Here is a 26,896-nt window from a genome sequence, read left to right as displayed (position 1 = left end):
TAATATGTTCTTTTATTTATTCAGTTTATTTCTAGCACGGAATAGTGTTTAAGTACAACAAAAGTAAAGTATACGCAAAAGAATGTCCATTATGAAAGAGGTACAATACAGTGGTTATATTGAAGATTTCTTTGCCTATTTGGAAAAGAGAACGCAACGCATTGTATCACTGGCATCAATACATAATCTCAGAGAAGTGATGGATGTGTAGATGTCTATAGGCCTATTTTCAGCGCCATGAGCACTGAAAGGTGGACCTGTGCCCTATACAAGAAGCCACTATTATAAAGTGTGCGTCCGTTGTCGAAGTGCGCGCGTGCTTGAATATTGGTCCATTGATGGTTCATTTGGCGACTCTTTGGGGGATGAAAGCAAACATCATCGTTTCTTGATCTCCCGCAAGTCTCTCTTTTATATCTTTTCTACCAAAAATCAAACGTTTAAACTAATGCGAAACTCTTTATACTGATTCATCACGACACTTGACGAATCTTGGAGGATTTTGACTTGCCAACATTGCCACCTAAACAGTGGAATAAGGGCAGGCATGGGTGCGAGCGGGTCGTCTGAAAAATCGTCACGGAAGACAATAAGCCATCTAGTGGGCCGTGGACCATACAGGGCAAGGTAGGTCTTTTCTTTTCGTTTCGATTCGATTCATTTCATTTATTCTAATTCAAACAAAAACGCTACTAGCCCTACAATGAAACATTTGAATATACGTAATGGCACAAAATCAGCACCACAATGTAATTAAAAAGAATACTGTGAACTGAGAGACGTAAAGTTGTAACTGTTATGACAATATTAGGTCCCCTATACCACTCAAAATTGTTGGAAATGGAGGAAACTGCTTGAAAGCAATACTTGTATTTTGCAGTCCCCTCATGAAAATAACTAAATGCAGAACTCACGAAACTATTCAGATTTCCTGAGAAAAAACGTACCTAAAAGGAGAAATACACACACACACACACGCGCGCGCACACACACACACACACACACACACATATATATATATATATATATATATATATATATATATATATATAGCATATACACACGCAAACCGGGACGCAAACACCATTCTCCCCTTATCTTGCTGCTCTGCTTATGGAACATTTTTATTTGTTAGGTGATATTCTTGTCAATTTGCAATCAGAGGTACATCTGATACGCTTACATCTTCGTAAGTTGGACAAGATGCTTTTACCCCCTTGTCCCATTTGTATACTGGATACCTGCCAAACCTAGGGTATACACCATGCAGTAATAATAGCAGGGCTCTCTGGTAGAGCAGTGGTAACACTGAAGAGGCTACTCTGGATAAAGAATACCTTATAATGATGATGATGATGATGATAATGATAATAATAATAATAATAATAACAATCATCATCATCATCATCATTATTGTTATTATGTTATTTATTATTATCATTATTATTGTAGCATATACACACGCATTATTATTATTATTATTTGATTATTAATTTAATTTAAATAAAATTATTATTCAATTGTTATTACTATAATTACAGAACTTTCTTCCGATTAGATAAAGCAGCAAAATACAACAAGCTGACACAGATTATGAAAACGCTTGGTGACCCAAACGCACATTTAGGGTTTCCTGTTTGTTTATTTACTTGCTTGTTTGTTTTAGCTGACTTGATTCCTCCACCTCCATTTTTATTTCTGTAGATAGAAAGGAAGATTCAAAACGCTGTTACGACTGATTGACAAGAATGATTTGAATGATATCTGAGGGTTGGTAAAGTACCAGAGTTTGACCAAATGAAACCTTTTAATACTACACAGAGATAAAAAAAGACCAGGAGATTTTTTTTTAATCTCTCTCTCTCTGTTTGATAGTTTAATATTTTATATTGTATAAAGATTTGCAAGGAAAGAAATGCAGGATTACCACCGGGACTGGTTATACGGTGGTATTGTTTTATTTTTAAGCAATCACAGTCAATGCATATATTTATATTATTATGCATGTTCGAGTTGATCTTATATAAAACGTGATATAAGTGATGATCAAATAAACAAAATGGTACAAAAAAAAAAAGAAATGCAGGATTACAGAAATGTATAATTCCAGTAATGACACAATGATAATTACAATTGCAATCGTCATTAATACCAACAAGAGAACTCCGAGAGAGCAGATTCCCGCCAAGCACGAGCTGTGATTAAAATGTCGTCATTTCGTAGGCAGTATCTTCTACTCAAACATACATAGGTATATACATAATACATTGGGGTAAATTTGATAATAAATAGTTGTGTTACCTTTTTCTTTTACCAAATTTACGCACATCATTCTATTTACGAGTGCACCCCGTTGATTATACTTTACAGGAATCCTGATGACATGCCAATCCAACCACAACAAACCCCCTCGTCATCGACCACGCCTTCGACTGCCGATTTGGATGACGACCTGGCGAACCTGGAGTTTCCCTACGAGAATATAGTGATGGAGGGAGGTGGAACCCAAGGGCCAGCTTACGTCGGGGCTTTCATGGTGCGTGCACTTTTGTTCGTATTGTGTATGATAAATTATGGAAATTAAGTTTTGTTTGTTTACAATTCAGAAAGTAGCGCTACAATATAGTTTGTGTTTATGCATGAATGCAATTTTTTAAATCATGAATTGAATTGAATGCTGTTGTTTTAAAGAAAGAAAGAAAGAAGAGGGAGAAAAATGGGGCCCTATATACTAACCAGAAACTTGATAAATATACTAACCAGAAACTTGATGAATACAAGTATGTTCCCACGAGATGACCGTCAGTATTATTTTTTTAGTCAGTCATTGGTCGTAGCCATAATTATGTTGGTAGTCTTGTGTAAGGTTTCCGATTAATTGATTGCCGATTCTTTTTGCGCTCTTTATATCTTGCATAGAATAATTAAGATATTCAATTTAAATTGTGAAACGTTGTATTTTTTCCTGAGATTAACTCTCTTCATATTGCGTGTAACCTACGGTCTTGCAACAGGCTCACAATGCACTCATGTGACAGTGTACGATACCTGATAGTTGCACACTTTGAAAGAACTTTTTATCTATTTACTTATTTATGTGTTATTTATCTATTTATTTGTAAGCAATCTTCAGACTACTATTGCCAAATGTAATTATTGCATTTACATATTGTTGCTGTTGTTGTTATATTGTTGCATTTTTGGGGGTGCGGTTCGGGGGAGGGGTGGGGACATGTTTTGGAGAAACGTTATTCAAATACTCTCACCGACTTGGAAATCATTTCAGTTCTCAAGCTGCATGATACGCTTTTATTAACACGTTAGCCATTCTGAAAAGGATGCTCCGTATCTATGACAAAATCTCAGGAACGGTTTAGAAGTTGTTTTATGGAGCAATGTCCATAATGATTAGGCCCATTATCTTTATCACAAATATAAGTAATGAATACCATCTTCATCATTACTGTACTCGATTATATTCTTTTTTCTTTTCTACATCATAATATTCTATTCTATTCTATTCTATTCTATTCTATTCTATTCTATTCTATTCTATTCTCTTCTAAGCTGTTCCATTCTATTCTATTCTATACTATTCTATTCTATCCTGTTCCATTCTATTCTGTTCGACTATTCTATTCCATTCTATTCCATTCCAGTCCATTCCATTCTATTCTATTCTATTCTATTCTATTCTATTCTATGATCTAGTTTATTCGGTTATTTCGTCATGACTATTACTTATCCAGTATAAATAAGTAACATTTTTGGCTTGATGAAAAACTTTGCGTCGGCCGTTGCAGGAGCTGGAACGTCTGGGCTATGCGGACAAGATCCATCGCTTTGCCGGGACAAGCGTGGGGTCCATGATGGCAACGTTCCTTGCTGTAGGTCACAACTGTAAGAGAATTGCCGAAGAGACGGCGACTGGTTCTAAGGCTCTCGATTACATGGGTGAGATTTCAATACCACTTCCACAGGAACTGAACTAGAAGGGACAAACACACATCACAGAATAGTTTGTTCATATCTTACTAAGTTTAAATAGTGACGAAAATGTATTCTGCATGTATATTCGAATGAAACTACTGTTCCGGAGAAATACTTTGAACTTCTTAAACAATCTTGAAACAAGTATGAACTGCAACAGTTTTATCTGCTGTTGAATTGCAGCAAATCTCAAACAATTATGAACTGTCACTATCTTATTTGCTTCTAAATCTCCTTATTAAAGTCAACTGGATGTCAGTATAGAGTCGGGCCGCACTTTTGTGCTTTTTTTATGTCACTGTATGTTCTATCAGATGCTTCGTGCGGCGTGCTGAGCGCGATCCCCAATGTCTACCGGTCCTACGGCTGGCATCCCGGAAGACGGTTGTACGAGACGGTGTGCCGGATGGTGGAAGAAAAGCTGGGCGATAGGAAGGCCACCTTCAAGGATCTCTACGATAAGACGGGGCGAGAACTCTGCGTGGTCGTCACCAACATCAGTAGTATGATGGAGGAGTACTGTCATGTTAAAACCACGCCCAACATGCCCATCGCCGTGGCGGTGCGAATGTCGACCGCAATCCCAGGTAACGTGATAAAAGTTCCTCTTTCTGTCTCCTCCAACCACCCCCCCCCCCTTCCCTCCGCTGACGTCATAAACAAAGACAGCTCCTGTATACATATTCTGATAATTCAGATGATGAGTCTGCATTTATTTTACGCGTGGTCATTGAATAACTACTGTACACAAGCCATGATACACCTGATCTATTGTTACGATAATAAAATCGTGTCATCCCGATGGACAAGGTCATGAGGATAGGCCTATAATATAAAAGACCTTGACTGAGCGTTTGTCACCTGCTGTCGAAAGACTCGAACAAATACAGCCCCTCGTAGTGACCAGCTGATGGTATTTGATAGCACAATAGCTTCTTGTCACGGTTAAAGGGATGGTATAATTTTTGGTTGAGATGGGGGTTCAGGTTATAAATTTTTGCGAGATAATTTTAGAAGTCACTTATGAAATATTGAGCAGACAATTTTAAGAGGAATTCAAAGTTTGTTCGATGACAATTGGCTATGAAATGGCTAGGATATCGAAAAGCAAAGCAAAACAAAGTGTTCCTAGTAAAAGGTGGGTCCCACCTTTTATTAGGAACACTTTGTTTTTTAATATCTCAGCCAATTCAAACCCGATTCTCATCAAATAAACCTTTAATTCCTCTTAGAGTTGTATGCTATGTAATATTTCATGTATGTGGTTCCTAATTATCCCGCAAAAAGTTAAACTCTGAATCCCCATCTCAACAAAAACTGTACCATCCCTTTCAAGTAAACTCTCCACAGTATAATGAGTTAATACGCAAGGTTAAAAAAGGACGCATTTCTTTTTCTAAACAGATAGAATATTGGTATGTTTTCTCATTTCTGTAATGTTGATAGACATTCTCCGACATGACGAGACGCATATGCAAACAAAGAAAAGTATAAGAAACTCGATGAAAACAGATTTGGGAGCATTATACAAAGTTTAAGACTTTAAAGAAGTTTAGAGAGCGACGCTCCTACAAAAAAAAAATCACAGTTATGGAAACCATCACATAGACGATAATGTGAGTGTGCAATGAGAGCGTATTTTGTCATTGTTTTGTACTTAATTTACTGTAAATCATTTATTATCATAATCTTGTCACGCCAGCAGGTAAAATGATATAGAGAATATTATACAAATAGTGAATGGTCACGAGTGCAATGGTACGAGTAAAGACCATACACTATTTGATTTATACAACGTCCAAGTAGATCTTCTTGGTCTAAGTAGGCCTAGAAGTCTTATATGTATGAAAAATATAGCCATACTTACATGTGGATCCACTGCGATTCTCTGTCTGGCTTGTGCAATCAGTGTAGATACAGGTCACAGCTATACCAGTACTAGCGCTCATACACACGTACACTAGCACTACGTAGGCCTACGTAAGCGCATGCATGTACCGCACACGTACACTGCGCTAGCTGCATGCGATCTTCAATATGCAACACACAGTAGACGCAGTACCGTACAATTTCTCGAACCGTGGAATAGAACGAAAAAATCGAACCAAGTTGCACGCAAAAATAGAACCAAAAGTGCACGGCGCGTTGAATGGAGTACTTATTGAATATCACGTCACCAACAATCCTCCAATCAAATTACAAGGATCTACTTGGACGTTGTATAAAACGGAATATATGCAGGAAAAATCTGTACTATTGTGCCTAATAGAAATTGGTCTGAATGAGTTGTGCGTTTTATCGGGACCACAGGTGTGTTTCAGCCGTACAAGAGGATTTTTACCGGACAAGCAGACTTATACGTTGATGGCGGAGTCATCTGTAACTACCCAGTCCACTGCTTCGATGGTAAGACGACAACTATAAATAACAAAAAAAAAAAAACAACAAAAAAAACCAAACAAACAATTGTGTGTGGGTGTGTATGTGCGGGCGCGGGGATGGGAACTTTTTCATGTTATTGTAGTTGTTTGTTGAAACATGGACCTACACAAGACATCTTCAAAATGATGGGACTTTTTTCTGACTCACTCTGTATTCCTACACTTTACGTCTCGATATTCCAGGATGGTGGCTATCCATGAAACCAGAGGACTCGTTTTTCCGGAGAATGCAGGATCTTGAAAAGATTGCCAGGCTGCTAATGAAGGAGGAGCGCTTTGGAACATTCAATGAGAAGACGTTTGGGATGATTACAGTAAGTAAACAGTAAGTTAACAGTAAGTATGTGATGTATTACTGTTATTACTCTTCTTCTTGTTATCATTATCATCATCATTATCATTATTGTTACAATCATTATTGTGGTCACAATGTTAGCAGAGTATTTGTGTAAGAAGCAAAAACAAAGCTGTAGACTAGATGAAAGTTATCAATTTTTGATATTTGCTTTTCCTCTTTGCCACATTTTTTTCTGTACTTATCTCAGTTCAGCGAACATGAATCCCACACACTTCCAAACAAGCCCGAGCTGATCTCAACGCCGGCTCCTCTACCCAATACAAAACTCGCGAGGTACAACAGTAATAACGCCATACACTTGAGTGTAGGTGTGTGTGTGTGTGTGTGTGTGTGTGTGTGTGTATGTGTGTGTGTGTGTGTGACCTGCCTGTCCGTCTGTCTGCATTTATTAACGTGACTACGAAGTCACTTACAGTAAAAGGGGATTCATGACTAGTCTGAAGTGAGTCTGAGAATGAAGCAAAAAAAAAAATTATAAGCACAACGCTAGGGGCACTACAGTGAAAATTTGATCAAAATCGGATAAAAACTTGAATAGGGAAGTTATGAAATTGTGTGCCCTGGAAACTTTAATATATTGTGTATTAACTGTAGAGAAAGTTGTGAGGCGATGACATCATTAACTTAATCACTTGCATTTACATATTGCCTGTTCAAGAACTGTAATATGAAAACTAGCAAAACTCCACAATGTCACAACTTCCTTGACTTTAATCCGATTTTGATCACATTTTCAATGTTTAATTTCACTTAAAAGATTTTTTCCTCTCTTATCAGAAGAACTTTCGACTAATCTGGAATTCCCCTTTAAACGCTAATGAGCAAGTCACGGCAGGACCAATGACTCTGAATCCCCTCCGATCAAAATGGACGAGGCAATGGGGATAAAGTGCCTTCAGAATTGCCTCGCACAACCGCTGTTGCTAGCTGGGGCTCGAACCAGGACCTCATGATTCAGAGTCTTTGGTCTTATCCACAGGACCACAGCTAATCCTCTGTCGGTCTTCTAATACAACAGCTTCCACATTAACCGCGATATCATATGTTACACACTTTTAATGTATACTATACTAGTGATTGTTTAACGGTCATCCAATCCATGTCCATGTTTGATTTTGTTCCAACCCGAATGTTACAAATTGCGTCTTGACATGTTGTGCATAATTTCGTAAAATTTCGTATTCTTGATTTTAACTATGTTTCTGTTACGGGTTATGAATTTATGAAATACACAAATGAAATTGTTTTGGCAAAGCTCATATGTTCTAAGACCTTCTCAGTTATCTCTTTCTGATATGTTTTTTTTTCCTTAATGAAAGAAAAAAGACACTCATCAAAAAGTTGTCAAACACTATACATTACAGTGTAATCGTACTTTTATGCAATTAATGTTTATTGTGTGCGTATGTTGTTTGGTTTGTGAATTTGTTTTTGTATGTGATTGGTGCCTTTTTCTCAAATTCAGTGTTTTCATACGAATAAAAAGTCTGGAAGTGTATATTCACAGGCGATATTTACACCACGTCCCCCCCCCCCCAAAAAAAAAAAAGAACAAAGAGAAAGCCACTGATAAGAATACGATTCCAGGGTAAAATATCTTAATTCCGAGCTAACTTATACCCAAGAATGAATGTATATAGCCTAACTTGATTTTTGATATCATAAATGTTGTCAGCATAGAGATATTTTGTATACTGGTATCTTATTTTTACGGTTATCAACGTTTCTGCTTATAGAACTTGTGACCTCCGATATTTTGTGTGATTCTCCCACGGGGTTGAATACCTACAGCACAATAATTATGAGTCCGAGGTGAGCTCTGGGTCAATACTGCGTTCACTTGTGCGTGACCTATACAGGACCACTGTACTGAGTATTCAATTTTCTGAACGAGAATCCTTCACAAGCCTATAGATCTCAGCCAAAATTAGGCCATAGCGTTAGATATATTGGGATGATACAACACTAATACTCAATCGGCACGGCATAAGGGATGGTATAGTATTGGTTTCAAAATTGGATTCAAATTTTAACATCTTTGCGAGATACTTAGAAATTACTTTATGAAATGTTAAAGAGCATGCAATTCTAAGAGAATTCAACCTTTATTTGATGAAAGATTGTATTCTAAATGGCTGATGTATTAAAAAACACAGTAAAACAAAGCGATCCTAATAAAAGATGGGTCCCACCTTTTATTAGGACTGCTTTGTTGTGGATGTTTAAAGGGATGGTACAGTATTGGTGGAGATGAAAATTGGGCTTTTAACTTTTTGCGAGATACCAAGAAAACACTTATGATATATAGCACAGAGCATACCATTTTAAGAGTAATTCAAAGTCTATTTGATGAAAATCGTTTTTGGAATGACTGACACATCCAAAAACAAAGTAAAACAAAGCGATCGTAATAAAGTGTGGGTCCCACACTTTATTAGAATGTCTCTTTTTTGGATATCTCAGCCATTTCAAAACCAATTTTTATCAAATAAACGTTGAATCCCTCATAGAATTACATGCTCTTTCATAATTCATAAGAGGTTTCTCAATATCTCACCCCAAAATAATGGAAATCTGACATTAGGTCTCAACCAAAACTGTACGATCCCTTTAAGCCATTTCAAAATCAATTTTCATCAAATAAACTTTGAATTTGACGAAACTACGAGCTAATAATCACCGAAGATTAAGACTTCGAGGCAATCTTTAAGTTTAAGAACGTCGTGTAAATGTAACTTACTCCTAAACGCTGAGAAGGGGGGGGGGGGGGGGGGGCTGAAAAAAACGTGAAGTGACATACAATGTCACATTATGTACAGTCAATCTCTTTCATGTCTATAAGGACTGGTGGACGGCATGGGCGGCGGAACCCGGACGAAGTGAAACAGGGATATCAACTTTGGCTATACCATGGAGCTACTCTGTAACTCCATTCGTTGATATTAAAGCTCTTCCTCCCCTCCCTAGAACACAGGACGATGTATTAGGTGATTACAATGATCAATGATGCAAATGGATAACATTCATTCAAAAGCTGGTGTGATCATCTTCGTCTAGAAAGCTCGCTAGATGGGTTTGTGTTCGTACAAGGTATTTTGGTTCTGATAGGGTAATTACCCCCTGGACAATTACCCCATGACTCTTCCCCTTTACCCTAAACCCAATCCTAAGCCTGAACCTAATCCTAACCCTATAGCCAAAACTCCAATCTTTACTCTAAAACCTTATCACTAACAGACTATGAACCACCAGTATTAAACCGGGGGTAATTGCAGTAACTAAGCTACAGAAGAGATATCTCTTATAGGGAATATCCAGTCCAAATATAAGTTAGTCTGATGAGAAAAAGTTAAATATTACGAGTTCAATGGTAAATTTTTGATCAAAATCGGGTGAAAAATAAGGAAGTTATATCATTTTGAAATGTTGGTAATTTTTCACGAAACAGTTCTTGGATATATGCAAATGGCAAAGTGAGCATGTCATACCCTTACAACACAACTTGCCATATAGTTTGTACATACAATTTTGGAATTTCCACTTTTTCATTCAAATGCAATTATACCCGAGGCTCAAATCCTGATATATCTAACTGGTCACTATTCTGAAGTTATTCAACCATCGCAGGAATAACATCATGTTTTAGACTTCAATGACAGAAAAATTGAATTTTCGTCAATTTTTTTTTTTGTGTGTGTGTACACGAGCAATGAAAAATTGTGAGGGTATGACATGGTCAGCTCACTCATTTTCATAGGCCTATTCATATGCACTGTACAAGAACTGTTTTGTAGAAATTAGCAAAAGTTCAAATTTTCATAACTTCCTTGTTTTTCATCCGATTTCAGTCAATTTTTTCCGTTGAATTCGTCAGATTTTACTTTTTTTATCAGACTAACTGATTTGAACTCGATTTCCCCTTTAATGTCTGGTTCACTTGCCTCGGCCTCCATTGCAGGGCCCATGTCGAACTCGAGGCCAGTCGGAAGCAGACTCTGCGTAATCACCACAGGATGACGACGGCTATGAATCGTTTCCTGCAAGTCCTCAGCGAAAACGACGTCGACGAGAATCAAACGATCAGCCTCGACGAATTGCAAAATGCTATTGAGAAGGTAAACAAAAATAACGAAGCTCAAACCACACACAGAAATGATCAATATGGGAGCGATATTCACTGTGCTTAAACGGTCAAAACATTTTAAATAGCTCACATTTCTATCCCAAATACAAAAAATAAAGGTCTATCTTTATTTTCATAAGAATGATTTTGAAATCATATAAATTCAAATTCTTTTTGCAAAATGAGGGTTTTTCAATATTCGGTCATAATACAATTATAAATCTATGAAATGGATATGCTAGATACGATAAAATTCTGCATATAGTGCGCAGCAAAGGCTCCTGATGCTTTTAAAATGGTACAATCACGAGGCAAAAAAAAATGTGTCTTTAGCTTTGATTTAGTAACAATTCATAACATTTGACACAAAAGAAAAAGAAGAAAAGTAGAAGTAGGGGTGATTTGATTGGAATTAAATCAGAATGGAACAATTCACATTTTGTCTATATAGAGCAATACATGATCCGATTTTTGATCATTTTTGCACTACTCTGCAGTGATTCTTATTTGTTTTCTTATGAAATTGTACAATTTTGGAGTGGATTTCTTCTTTAAGAGTGTTTTAAGTCGATATAGCTACATAAGATACAGACAGAGTGTTAGAAAAGGGTTAAGGGGGATAGTTTGGAACAGAATTTGCGTTAAAAAAAGAAATACGCCACTTCTCAATTTGCCATCAGAGCGGGGACAAGTTTTCCACAGAGGACGCGAAAGTCTTATTCGGCGAGGGCGCCACCATCGATGAGATCTTTAAACGTCTTGACATCAATGATGACGGCAGTGTGAGTATAGTATCTACCAGAATATTAGTGAGTCTTTGGGAATGATGCAGCGTAAATACATGTTCGTACAAAATAGAAGTTCGGCAACTAACAAGCGGATTGCGGGGACGGTCCGACGTCCGTCCTCTGGCTGCAAGCGTTCTTTCCAACCTGGCGGTTATTGTTAGTATATCATACAAGGAGAATGGTTTTATTCCTGAGGTCATTATCATTTAACAATAATGATAACAATCTATATTAACATAAAAGATCATGCTAGTTGACAATCTGGAAGGATTTGGAAGTTAATGTTTTCAAAAGGTACACGTAACTGCACTTATTTCATATTCGCCTGATGTTGTTTCTTTAGCTCTATAATTGTTTCATTCATTGTGATACATTTCGTGTACGGTCATATATTTTTTTTTCTCGTAACTGTCCTTCCCATAGTATTCCTGATTCATATAATTAAAACGTCTGTTGTGACAGTCAATTAAATGAGTAGATGTGATGTGATTTGTTTTTGTATTGTTATTGTAAAAATGTTAATGGAAACAAAATTTCGATGTCATATCATAGACCTATAGAAACTAATCTGAATCACCCCCGTGATCTTTTACTTCAGATCCACTTTGAAGAGTTGATGTCCTTTGCCCAAGAGGCAGGCATTGGAATACAGAGTCAGTACATCGGGTCGGGGCGAAACGACATCAGGTCAACTAGTCAGTTTGTTGGCGGGATCTTCCAGACGTTACTCACGAGTGTCAGGCGGTCATTCCTTGCGGTAGGGCTCCTAACTGTATAATAATAATAATGGCTACTTGTATAGCGCACAGACCCACTTTTCAGTGCTCATGGCGCTTCAAAAATGAAAAGATATAAATATACAAGCATATACATGTTCAAACATGTCAACAAAGAAGAAAATAGCAAACAAAAAAGAAATATACATACCAAATAAAGAAAAAAAAAAACATATACCAATTAAAAATACAATATCGTTCCGAACATTAATGACATACAGCAATTATATACAGTCCTCAGTGTGACAGGAACAGATAAGTTTTAAGTTTGGATTTGAATGACTCTGTAGATGTACGCACCCATTAACTCCATGCAGAATAACACTAAAACAAACAAACAAACAAACTAATGTGTGATGCTACAAAATATGGTTAATTACTTTATGAATAAGTATGGTATATTTCACGACATTGCTCAGTCCAGAATTCGGGATGAAAACCCGTTTGGAAAAGAAAAGAAAAGAAAAGAAAAGAAAAGAAAAGAAAAGAAAAGAAAAGAAGAGAAAAATAAGTATATGGGATTTTTCACTCAATTTTGGTTTACCAGCCAAGAGAGAAAACACTGTTGCTATATCATAACACCATTTTGTACGTTAACCAGCAGCACTGTTTTCTCTGAGGTGTGACTTTGCTTCTTGATGATTAAAAATGTAGCAATAATACGATATATATTAAAAAAAAAACTTTGGCCGACACAATATTTCGCTCACTAGTGACATCACACTATTCTCTTGTTATCAAAAACTATGGTATGCTTGGGCATAAGTCCCATGCACGTCCATGCAGTATTCTATCTGTATCTGTCATTCTCTGTATACTCCGTATTATATTTCATTTCAACTTGTTGGAAATGACTATGATGAGATTTACGTACGTGCCGCATTCATGAAAAGAAGAGAAAAAAATCAGTGTATGTCACATAATAGAGGTTGATTGGAAAGCTTTGTCTACGTTTTGCTTGCATTCGATGTTCATGATTGTCACCGTGAAATACAGAGTAAGTGATGATTACTTTCCACAGGGCAACGACACTGATCGAACAGTTCTCATCAACACGGTGTACGTCAAGTCGCTTGACTTTAGGAATGAACAAGAAGATATGGACTACATAATTGAGGTAATTTCTGACATTTTCCTTGTTTTTTTTTTCGTTTATTTCTATTCATTAGGCACTTCACGTATGATTACATAATGTAGGATACAGTAAGCTATTGTTCTTATACTATATTATACTTGATACAGTGGAGAGGACTGTTCAGGTATTCTGACAAAATTAGAATTACATGCGCATAATATAAACTTTATGCTTACTGTATTGTATAGACAAGGCTAATCATTGATATCTTATGTATTTTCACTTGTTTTTGTGTGTGAGTATGCATCTGTGTGCGTGTGTGTTTGTTTGCATCATGGAAAGAAAATGCACGTAACAAAATATCACGTTTGTCAAAATATTTGTATTGTATTTCAAAATTGTATATATGTTTCGTCTTCCATCTTTTTCCGAAGTTGGTTTATCCTAGCATAAACGTCGAGAAAAAAGACAATAGAAGCTAGATCAGGTAAAAAAAAAAAAGTTTGTAAAATAAGCTTCCTGCCAAGAGATGACATTTGCCGCTTTTAAATGCATAATATAGGGCTACCCTCATTCGATGCAATTTTACTTCAAAGGTATTGCTACTTCTTCTTAGAGAAGTACATTGCACTTTATACACTGTATACCGCCAAAAATACACAATTATTACTTTCTTGTAATACTTCACAGGTTTATATATATATATATATATATATATATATATATATCGCGAAGATTAAAACATCACTTGTAATCGACCTAGTAACCTATTCTAAGACGCAGAGGGACATTAGAGAGAAGTATATGATGTTGTACATAAAAGATATGGTACAAATTTAGTTGAGACGGGGCATTAGGTTTCCAACATTCTTTTTATGAAGATTATTAAGAGATGATGAGAAATCTTCTGTAAAATATGAAAGAGCATACGATTCTTAGAACAATTCAAAGTTTACTTGATGAAAATTGCTTTTGAAATGGCCGATATATCCAAAACAAAGAGATCCTAATAAAAAAATGGGACCCACCCTTTATAAGGATCGCTTTGTATTACTTTGTTTTTGGATATCTCAGCCATTTTCAAATTGATTTCCATAAAATAAACTTTGAATTCCTCTGTATTGTATGCTCTTTAACATTTCATGTAGTGATTTCTAGGTATCTCGCAGAAAAAAAAAAGTTAAAAGCTGAAACCTTACAACCAATACTATAAAGTACAAGGAAGAGATAGAAATATATATGAAGGAAAGATGGTGGTTGATATGACTCTTGTGTCTGAAATGTCTTTCATAATCAATACCACAGCAAGGACGACGTGGCATGCGAGCTTTCCTGACGTACCAGAAAGAGAAGGGACGCCTCACTCCTCGAAAGGGTGTGGGAAGAGAAAAGGGTGAGCGCCGAGCCGGGGAAGTCTGCGCGAGTGAAATATCCGTCATTGCTGAATCCAGCAGTGAAATGAACAGCCATGTTTAATATGTTTTAATGTATACTTATGTAAACTGGCACAAACATAGATGCAAGCGCTGGTTATCATCTTATATATATATATATATATATATATATATATATATATATATATACTTATCATATATACTGTATACGTATACTATATCATCAATAATAGAACAGAACTCCAGAAATGTATCATACTTAGATTTCAACACCAACAGTTTGTCTAAAAAACACACAAATTATCGGGCTCCCTGCCCTTTGTCAAGGGATTTGGCAAAATCACTTGACAAAGGGCAGAGTGCAGTATGTCCTTCAGAGTTCTGTTCTATTATTGATGATAGTTTGACCAACATGTGGACAACAAGTTACTGAAAATATTTACACACACACACACACACACATATATATATATATATATATATATATAATAATAACAATAATAGTAATAATAATAATAATAATAATAATAACAATAACAATAACAATAATAACAATAATGATGATGATAATAATAATAATAATAATAAACTAGAGTATAGGGTGAAAACGCTCCATCCTGCTGAAAAGTGCATTCTTAAGAAACAAAACGGATTTCAAAATGAAAATCCAACGTACATCTATGTAACTTATGCCCCTGCACATGGTAACCGTGCCATATGGACATATACATGAGTATACAATTTTATTGGTAATATATGTATATATATGTATTGTTATAATTATGATCATACATAAATACAGTGTGTGTGTGTGTGTGTGTGTATGAGTGTTACACAGTCGTGCGTATATTCATTCTGAAAAAAAATGGTAACTTTAAATAGGTGAATTGCTACGGAATCAATCTTTGCAAGTAAAATATCTTGTTTTCAGTGCACTAGACTGAAATGTGAAAACGTGCCTTGTCAGAGTGATAGAGAGGTTAATAACGTACGTTCTGTACATAGTTCAGATGTTGGAGGGTCAAGTAGTGGGTATAGTCTTCTATATCTGGCTTTTGTTGTGACGTCAGGCACATTCCTTTACTATCCATTATGTTGATACAATGTCATAATACAATGTAGTATCCATATCATGAAAAAATATATGTAAATTTTTGCTTATATTGAGTCCCGAGTTTACTCGGGCAAGGCTCTATGGGAAATGCGTGTTGTAGCAAAATCAGTCCGTCCTCAACGGGAAAAGTTTACACTTGAATATTTATATACATACATGTGATTTATGATTGTAATGAAGAAAAAAAATATAGACAATTTATGAAAATAAAACATGCATGTGAAATTCTCTGGGAATTTAGTTTTCGTTTTATTTCAAAATGTGACGAACACTTTTCATTGGCATATATAAATGCAGTATTTTCTCAGGACGTAACCATGATCATCAAAACCTACCTCTTTCTAACGTCATAGCTCGTAACTGTGTTTTACTGTTTTGTTAACTTCATTTCTCTTCAATGATTGTCAGAAGAAAGACTTTGTAAATAAAAGTTTCATTTTTTTTTTTTTTTGGATGATATCCACATACCGAGTTCCGCGAGATGTTTTCATTCACGTTGTCTATTTTCTCTTGGGGTCAAACATGAGCGCAGCTTACGTACGGTAAGTCAATCTGAACGCACTTATTTAGTCCCTGTTGAAGTCACTTCAACTCTCAGGATCAAACACAGCGAACCGTCGTACCGCAGTGGGACCATACTCTTCGTAAGTCGATTTGGATATCCACATGCCCTTGTAGTTCGACAGGGATCCGAGGATGGACCCGCCAATCCATACCGAGCTTCTGCGTTCCGGCGGCGCGATGACCTTCACATCGGTTCCGGGTATCCTCTCCTTGAGCTCTCTCGTCATTCGCTCGCCGAATCCTCGATGCATCGTATTACCACCAGTCAACACGACTTCCTGGTACAGGCGGGCCCGTATATCGTGGTTGCAGGTCTGGATACCACGGTGAACGATATCCGCGATGCCGAGTTCGTGATCGCTGTGGAGCAGCGACGGCCGGAACATGGCTTCCAGACACGTGAACGATTCCTTCCCCATTGTCAACCGTTGTCCGTCGGGAAGCTCGAAGCTGGTCTCTGAGGCTGCGCTGGCACTCGACGACGACTCGGCCTCAAAGTCGGGAGCGACGTAGCAAAGGCGCTCTTTGATTTCTCTCACAATTTCTCGTTCCCCTATCATGGAAACAATACGATGTTAATGTTTTTTTTTTTAATCAATAGCCATTTTTTCCACCGTTGTCTTTATGTCAGCACATATAAACCAAATGAATTGGCAACAAGTGGAACTTATCAACCCAGATACAAAGGCATCTACTGGAAATACTGTATATGTCTGAAATGAAATAATTTGACAATCCCTTCGGTCGGTGTTAGCTAACGTGGACAAAACTGCCGACACACAAGTGGACCTCGGTTCAGCAAACGACATGGATTCCAACACTAGCTACTGGAATTACGTCGAGGTCAGCCTTCCACCATCTACCCATTCCAAGCAAGTACTGGAAGAGCACTAATCCGGGTGGATGACGTTCGTTATTCCGAAGGTTCTTTATTCCGAAATATTTACATTCCTTATAACTACAGTGTAGACATTCACTATAATCCCACATTGAAAAAGACTTCATACTTCCGAACAATTTTGTGGTGCTATAGATTCCGATGGTTCGATAGTCCGAAAATGAAAAAAAAAAGAGAGAGAAAAAATGCTTTTTACTAAAGAACCTTTGGAATTATGCACCTTATTTCGTTTTCGAATTAACGAATTTTTTCGGAATCACTAACCTTTTTTATACTTTATTTCTGATTATATGAACCTTGGGAATAACGAACCTTATTTCATATTCATAACAACCATTCTTCCGAATAACAACCCATCTTTCATTCTCTGAATCACGTACCTTTGGAATAACGAACCTTTAGAATAACGAACGTTCGGAATAACAAACCTTCGGTAAATGAACCTTTGAAAATGAGACCTTCAGAATGGCAAATTTTCAGAATAACCAATTATAATCGCACGGGAACTAACTTGACGGAAGTCATTTGAACATGCTCTTTCAAAATTGTTCACAAATTCATTAAACTAACACTTTATTAAATGAGGTTCATTTTCAGTTCAGTTAAGTTTTATTTCTTCGTTTCATTGCGACACTGCAGAATAATATCTAACAATGTGGTGTAATTTTATATGCGTCAATTCTATACCATTTATGATACATAATGTTTTACTAAGAAAAGACTTTGTATTACACAATATGGTGTAAAATGTATTGACGTATGGTATTTGCTTACCAGTTGTTGCAAAGGAATATCTCCTCTCGTTCAGGAGTCGCGTCAGATAGCTCGTAATTTCGCGCCCAGCTAGACTGGTTCGAGACGTTGCCGATTTGATGCAGTATCCCTCGTAGACTGCCAGTGCGTGGGTGTTGCTTGCTCCGGACTCTACTGCGAAGCCTGTCACACGGCCGCTGGCATACAGCGACAGGAGAGCGGGAACGGCCACGTACAAAGCGGGAATGTGAAACTTTTCAAACAACACCTGAAGAGGTTGAAAACAAACCATTTTAAAAGGTGAAAACGATGAAAAGGATGAGAAATATGAGGATAATGAGAAATAGGAATAGGAGATGGAGCTGTCGGAGGCCGAGAAAGCGTATGAAAATCCATCTCAGTTCTAACAACAGTAGGCCGATTCCTTCCGATTATACCAAGGTGTGATGTCATAGCCATTCTATGGCCATAGAAACTGGTTCTAAACAACCTCTACAGGCCAAAAATATCTGTGAACACTATATATGTTGCTAACCATCATGCTCGCAGCTGGTTCCAACCCACAGCTATAACACAAGATTGTGACATATTGTTCGGTACTCTGTTAGGAGCCGACCAGGTTGAAACTGCTCGATCGCTCGATCGACGGGACAATGAACACGTTGCTAACAATCATGGCCAATCACAAAGATCCCCAGATCCCGATCTACCGTGTGTCTAAAAAAAAACAAAAAAAAAATACACTTTTGAAATGCCCGCCGAATAAAAACATATACAATTCTGACGGAAAGGTTTATATGTATGGATAGCTTATGGACTCAACTTTCATATGACACCAAAAAGTCTGAAAATATTTCATGCTTAGATGAACACTGCTCACTTTTGTAAAGGGTATAAAAATTAGGCTGCCCAGGAATCAGCCTTCCAATTTTGCGAGAGGTGAGTCCGTTGGAGCTTACAAAACTAAAGTTGATATGATAAATTCATGATCAATTGCAATCTGTGATGATGGGTGAAGATTCATTTGTAAGGATATGGTTTCATCTTTCATATGACACTAAAGTGGTATTCTATTACCATAAAAGAACGCTGCTGCGGTGTAAACTGAGGCCTCTCCATCTTTGGTTGTCAGTCCAAGACTCCAAGATGAATGAGGGCTGAGTAACAACTTATACAGCTCTTAATTGATTCCTAATGTATCATGAATAAGTGACACACTGTTACACACTGTTAGTTTTCTCACTGACTTTGAATAAAAACCTCCACCCACATTGAACATCTCATTGATTTACTTAATACCCAGGTAGGGATTATGTAACATTGAATATTCGATTATGGATCGTAAAAAAAAAGAATGTCAAGATGTCAGCTATCTATTCTACAGGTGAATGGGAAACCTGAGTAATAAGTAGCCAGTAGCTGAAAATAACTGCAATGTGGGCGAAGGTTTTCATTCAAGTCACAGAAGTAAAAAATAAGAGTGTGTAACATGGAAATTGCAACATGTATCATCACCTCATCCTGACTCGTATGATCACACCACTGAGTCTACCAGGGAAATTTGCAATGCTACAATGAAATAAATGCAACTGGGGTTTACTCATGCATAAAAGTTTGGTTTAGTAAACCATAAAATTCACTCGGCAAACCCAATCTGATCGAAATTGATCATAAATTTATCATATCAACTTCAGTTTTGTAAGCTCCAATGGACTCACATGTCGCAAATTTAAAAGGCTAATTCCTGCCCAGCCTAATTTTCATACCCTTTACAAACGAGAGCAGTACTCATTCAAGCATGAATTACTTTTAAACTTTTTGGTGTCATATGAAAGTTGAGTCCATAAGCTATCCATACATATAAACCTTTTTCCCCCAGAATCATATATTTCTTTTTTTGGCAGCCATTTCAAAAGTGTATCAGTTTTTTTTTCGAGACACCCTGTATAGTGGACTTTATGAAAAGGAAAACAGAGGGAGGGGAGAGCAAAAATCACAAAACACGAAGCAATGTATTAATTATGCATGTGATTACCGCACAGGTCACACTCAGTTTCCACCAGCGGAGTTGTGAGGTAATAATAGAACATCATCACGTCGTGTTATTTACAAACATAGTTTCCTATCATAATGATTGCTATTCCCTGAAAAGGTGTGAAACTTTTAAATCCTCTTTTACTTATGTGTTTTCCTTTCACAAAAACCTCTCACTGTTCTGTTCGTTTGCTAGTTTAAATGATTTAAGCAACTTGAACATGGAGTGAACGTTTGCTAATGGGAACATTTTCTAATAGGTGACTTGGGTGACAAAAAGCTCCCACACCTATAGGAGTAAGGATGGTTGATTTAAAAAAAAAATGAGGAGGAGAAAGGAGGAGGCATGAAGATAGACAGATTGAGGAATAAACAGGTGAAAATATACAAATAAAACGAAAGGTTGGAAGAGTTTGGTGATGGGAGTAAATGTTGAGTTCACGGAGATATAAAGGAGTGGTATCAGACAAAACATCCACACGTTTATACTTAATTTGTGCAAACTGTCGGTTAAATCTATATTCTATAACCAGAACTACCACCAATGTCTCCCAAGTCAATGATGTAAAGTGCTAATATAGAAATACCCTCACTGTTTGCTTCCACGCAGGGGCGGATCTAGCTTTTTATAAAGGGGGGGGGGTTGGGGCGGTTGGGGTGTGAAAATGGCGTTTTCTTGCATTTAAAACACCACTATTTTTGGTATAGAGGTCATTGCCAAATTACCCCCCCCCCCCCATGAAAATTTGTAAAATTTAGTTGCATTTTCCTGCAATGTAAGGCCAGTTGACAACACAGATACAAAGAATTGGGGACCTTGGAATAAGCACTGTCAGCCTAATACTTTTATTATGAACAGCTTGTCACTGATACTGGCAAATCTCAAATAGAAAAAAAAAATAAAATTACAAGTTTAAAAAAAAAGATAAGATTTAAAAAAAAAATGGTCCCCGGATTTTTTTTTTTTTTGGGGGGGGGGGGGGGTTTGCAACCCCCCAACCCCCCCTCTAGATCCGCTTCTGCCACGAGATAGCCACACCCACCTGTGCCATCTTCTCCTTGGTGTATAGAGGGTTTAGAGTATTATGTGGGCAAACTGTCGGTTAAAATGTTTATAATCAAAACTACAACACTATAATGTCCTCCAAATCAATTGTAAAGTGGTCACTGTCTGCTACCACGAGATAGCCACACCCACCTGTGCCATCTTCTCCCTGTTGTAGAGAGGGTTGAGAGGTGGTTCCGTCATGAGCACCGGGTGTACACCGGAGTCGACCCGCATCTCGTCAAGGAGCAGGTACCTCCAGATCGTCTCCATGTCGTCCCAGTCGGAGACCACGCCGTGCTCGATCGGGTAGTGAAGGCTCAGTGTAGCCCTCCTCCGCTGCGCATCGTCGCCAACGTACGTCGCTCGTCCATCGCCGGCAGCCTGGGTTTAAACATTGAAGGTAAAATCACCGAAAACGTGAGGGTTGTAAATTGTTGTGAATATTTAAAGATGAGTGATCTGACTGTTCGGTTTTACAATTATGAATCTTATGTCGGCCATAACTAAAAATAAAAGCCCATTTTGCTAACATACTCAATATTTAATGTTTCTTCCGTCCTAACGTAAACGAGCTACATGTACATTACCAAACATAATAATACCATAAAAAAAACAACAACAAACACTTTTCAATACTTGGAATCCAGTTTGCCTACATCAGGGAAACCTTGGCAAGCTTTAGGGTTGTCAGGGAGAACCACTATCAGAAAGGCATGCATGCATAAAGTTTGAATATAAGTAAACCGGTCTATTAGCAAGCATTACTCTTAATCTCCCAGGTAACACTTCAATGTATCATAGTACGGTAGCTCACGGGTTGCGTCCTGCGTGCCGTGATCTCATACCTTCTTCGTTGATCTTCCGACGCAGGATGGAAAGACGGCGCTGACCGTTTTGTTTCCCGCAAACCCCGCCTTTATTTTCCCGCTGCCATTGTCGATTACCAGTGTGTCGGGTCCGTCTTCTTCGTCGCTGCTCATCGCCGATATCACGTCTCTGTGGTCGTCTCCTGTCGATCAGGGATATTGACACTCGACTTACATTTTCTATTTTTTTTCAAGCTCTGTATCTCACACTCTGCTCATCTTATAGACTATAGTTTACGAATGCCTTCCGAACAAAGGTACTCCCTGACAACCAAACAGCTTCCCGAAACTCGCCCGACGAACTATGGGGGATCGAAAGCTTGAGCTCACGCCTGACTAGGATTGTTCAAACACCTGTTTACTATATACACATACAAGGGAAGCACAAAAGAATACCACAAGTGCACTGGTGTCATTCATCTCGTCGTTTGATGCCGCCATTTTCTGAGTAATGTAAAGATTCATTTTGAAATCTGTGACTGACATGATGTTTTAACAAAGCAATTTGCTAGTTTATTCATTATTATTGAAATGAAATTTCCCCTTATGACAAACAAAAAACAAATATCATCAACACTTTGGCGGCACATTTATACTTCAAATATTTTTGAGAGGGGGCATCAAAGTGGGTGTTCAAAGGGATATTTTTTTCCTGGCGCGGGCCAGGAAAAAAAACAACAGTGTGTGTGTGTGTGTCTGTCTGTCTGTCTGTGTATGTGTGCGCGCGCCCATTGTGAAAGCTGTATCTTTTGTTGACATGGATCAACGAGCTTACACAATTCACCATAATATACGGAACGCGTGTCGCACCCAAATTATTATCTCATACGTCGCAAAAATCCAGCGAAATTTGAAAATGATGACTGCATAATTTACAGAAATTGGCGTAGAATAAAAAGTACTGAACCAAATATAATGATTTTGGTATCATTGTCTTTTGCTGAAGATGCTCTTTCTAATGACGTCAAAAAATATCACTTTTAGAACGCAAGGTACTGAAAATCCACAGTTTCGCTTTTTGGGGACACCCGGTATAGTGACGCCCCGTCTCTCTTGATCTCAGTGGATGAAATAAACATAGCTCCCGCACGTTATACAGGCTTGAAAATCTGAAATTGTGTTAAATGACATACAGAGGACTGGAATAAGTCGATTGAGCGGGGGGGGGGGGGGGGGGGATTCCTAAATGAACATGATACTGTCGCGTGTCCAAAATTTTATACCAACTTCAGTACGTGATACCAACCTGCCAATGGTGATGCGGATATCGTCCCACTACGCTAGAAAAGACAGATTTCGGCAAATCGTCTCCAGCCATTCCGTACTTGATGAATCCCGATCCATTATCCACCACGATTGCAGGCCAGTCGTCAACGTCGAAGTCGGAGTCGTACGCCATTCACGATACGCTTATCCGTCTATGGGAAAAGGCTGTTACGTAATCACTGACGATTTCATTGAACTTCATTGGTCGATTGAATGTTGTCGAAAGGTACATGGACTACTGTACACGGTCATGCAGCTCCATGATATATCTACTGCATGCCGCTCATGAAAATACCAAAGAGGTCATTATCTCCATGCATCACAGGATCCTATGTCTCTTGGCCCTTGCTCTATATCGATGTAGACTGGAAAAGCATGTAAAGCCACACGTTACTGCACTGTACACAATATGTCGCTCTGCCGTTTGGTGCTGTACTTCCGAGGCTGTACAAAGCGGAGGTGTACAAGTCTTGTCGGTCCTATTCACCTGAATTAACAATGCACTGAATGGTTTCCCTTGTCGAACAGATCACTGCGAGTTCTTCCGCCTTGTGCACTTACAATGACACATTGGATACTAGAACATTGTAGGCCTATGCAAATTTAGTGGGATCATGCAGTTCCATCTGTCCCCAATACAAATGGTCCCGCCTCCACTGGCTGCATGGTGCTTTCCTGCATGATGATGGAACGTCGAATCTGTTAACAGTATCCAAACCATCAATTCGGTATTGGTATGACCTTTTTTTTAAAAAAAAAATGGCAATATCCGACAACTATGGGGCTTCAAATGATTGGCTCATTGCATAACCAATTGGAAGCCAACCCCCCCCCCCCCTCCTTATGACCGCCGTATAACCCACCAAAGTCACCTCCCTGATTCATCTATTCATATAGATCCATTGTCATGTCGGGGGGGGGGGGGGGGGTCTCCTGAGATACTCGTCATCTTTGGCGTTACGATTCTTTTCCGTATAAATAGTCAAAGTTACTGATAGTCACTCATTTCATTGAGGTCATCTTTACTCAAACTCTGGCTGCCCAGACGTCACGTATTTCTTAGGCTGCGTTCACATAGAAGTATTCGGTATTCGGTATTCGGTATTCGAGCACCGAATACACCATCACTCGCACCGTCAACTCACCATCCCATGTAGTGATTTCTTCCTCCTACATCGCAGCAAATCTTATTAACAATTTCTAAACTGCATCAGAATGTCAGTCTACATGCTTATTTTTGCTAAAGGGCAAATCCAGACCAAAATTGTCATTATTTCATAAACGAGAGACGGTATACGCTGCAAGAAAATCGAACAAGCTCGATTCCCACTTTGCTACACTTTTCGCAGCTATTCGGTACTTTCGAATAGTGCCCTCTTATGTGAACCGGTGTGTGGAAATCCTATCGTTCGATTCAAGCTATTCGCGTGCCCTCGAAAAACGAGCCCGAATACCCGAATAGTATACTTCTATGTGAACGCAGCCTTACAGTTTATTTTCCTACAGTGTGCATGCATATTGAAATCAGATGAATAACAGTATACACAAACACACTGAACAGGATCGAAATTATTTTATTCACTTTAAATATCATACACGTTCATATCATTAGAATTCCTTTCTTTAGTTGGCACTGAATCAATGAATAATTTAAGATTTGTGTACTAGTATGTGGTGGTGAGTACTATAGTATACTCTCTACAGTGGTAATTTGCTTTGCAACGCATCTCCTTTCAGATTCCATTAACACCGTGGAATACATAGAAAATGGAGTGGTGTTGTTGTTTGAACGTGCACACCAACAATAACTACAAATCATGCACAAATCTATATAGCCACACCACAAAAATAGATTAATATCTCCATTTTTATGCACATAGCAGTAACAGATATACAGTATCCATTATGCATAACACTTAAGAAAGAGCGAGACGCTCGAAAATTTGTGTGCAGAAATAAACCGTTTGTTCAGTTTTCTTATCTTGTTATCTTGCCAACACGTGGACAACCTACTCAATATTATATATATATATATATATATATATATATATATATATATATATATATATATATATATATATAAGATGAGAGAGGGGGGAGGGGAATGGAGGAGAGGAAACAAGACATATTGTTAAGTGTCAAAACTTTGACATACTATAAAATGTAGTTCCTTCAGAGCAGAGCCTATTTAAATCCATTGGCATGTAATTAAAAAAAAAAAAAAACGTTATCAGCAGACTCAAAATTCATCTACGGTATCGATCTGCTTGAGATGGGTATCAGTAGCTAACCTGATTTGTAATTTGCATAATTTGTTTTTGTTTTTGTTTTGATTTTAAAGGTTTTGTTTTTAATGGGGATGGGGAGTTGCAAGGTGCATGAGGATCTAGATACGTCTAATTTGCACGAGTGAGTGTGACCAATACAGTGTACTCCCATTATTTATAACGAACACAGCTAAAGACATTGTCGTTACAACGAAGGAAAATGTAGGCCTAGATCCCAAAATGATCATAACATATATTCATAGTATCATATCTTACATCTTATCTATTTGGTTACAACAAATACTTCTGGGGCAGAAGTACAAAGTGCAATATCAAGAAATTACAAAAATTGCAAAACAGATATGCTTGTTTGGTTTTAAATGCTGATTTTTCAATATCCATAATACTCTTTTAAGACAGTTAAACTGGCAAACGATTATACAAAGGAGGCAATAACAAACGTATCTTATTATGTATAAATTGATCAATGATATATCATGGTGCCAATGTATTTAAAAGAAATAGTTGTTTGTCGTAATGTTAATTTGCGAACTCGATATGCACTCTCTTGCCCACTAAAGATCAATACACCCCGTCATACGGAATATTATAAGAGATCTCTGCATTATCAAGGGTCAAACCTTTGGAACGCTTTACCTCGCAGTATACAAGTCAAGTTGTCATCTTTTCCTATATCTAAAAAGCAGAGTAGAATTTTATCTTTCAAGTTTTAACCCGATTGTGATTTTTTATTAGGATAAACAGAGTGCAATATATTTATGTTTACTTCTGGGACACCGGAAACTGACATATCATTTGTTTTGTTGTTGTTGTTGTTTTAATTCGCTTTTTATATTCTCTCGGTTTCTTTCTTTAAGACACTTCATGGCAACATGCCCGAATATGTGCAAGAACTCATCACGCCTCTTGGTAGCATACATTCACATCGTACGCGAAACACAAGTTATAATGGTCTCATAATTCCACAAGTTAAAACTCAAGCCGGAAAAAAATCGTTTTCACACTATGCATCATGTATTTGGAATCAGCTCCCCGCTGAAGTCCGAAACGCCACCCTCTTCAAGCGTTCGTAAGAGCATACATATCTCTCTTGAGGTAGAATTCGGGTATATATTTTTGA

The 26,896-nt window shown here is 37.7% G+C and overlaps 2 protein-coding genes across 2 annotated transcripts; one reads left to right on the top strand and one right to left on the bottom strand.

Moving 5' to 3' along the window:
* Positions 1–547: 547 nt before the first annotated feature.
* On the top strand, positions 548–15,027 carry LOC139708867 (uncharacterized). Its single transcript, XM_071620829.1, has 12 exons — positions 548–627; positions 2,371–2,536; positions 3,804–3,954; positions 4,305–4,577; positions 6,301–6,396; positions 6,615–6,745; positions 6,977–7,062; positions 10,748–10,904; positions 11,593–11,694; positions 12,299–12,457; positions 13,498–13,593; positions 14,857–15,027. Exons 1-12 carry the CDS (start codon positions 548–550, stop codon positions 15,025–15,027), a joined length of 1,668 nt encoding a protein of 555 aa, XP_071476930.1.
* Positions 15,028–16,646: 1,619 nt separating this feature from the next.
* On the bottom strand, positions 16,647–23,621 carry LOC139708861 (actin-5-like). The gene is made up of 5 exons (XM_071620819.1): positions 23,465–23,621; positions 22,202–22,365; positions 21,507–21,737; positions 18,296–18,542; positions 16,647–17,176 (listed from the first exon to the last, which is right to left on the bottom strand). Exons 1-5 carry the CDS (start codon positions 23,619–23,621, stop codon positions 16,647–16,649), a joined length of 1,329 nt encoding a protein of 442 aa, XP_071476920.1.
* Positions 23,622–26,896: the final 3,275 nt, after the last annotated feature.

Source organism: Diadema antillarum, unplaced genomic scaffold (genome assembly GCF_040938485.1).
Source record: "Diadema antillarum isolate AM-2024a unplaced genomic scaffold, OU_Dant_1.0 seq00001379_RagTag, whole genome shotgun sequence".
NCBI lineage: Eukaryota > Metazoa > Echinodermata > Echinoidea > Diadematoida > Diadematidae > Diadema > Diadema antillarum.
Note: the sequence above shows the minus strand (reverse complement) of the source record. Positions and strands in the feature narration are given on the sequence as shown.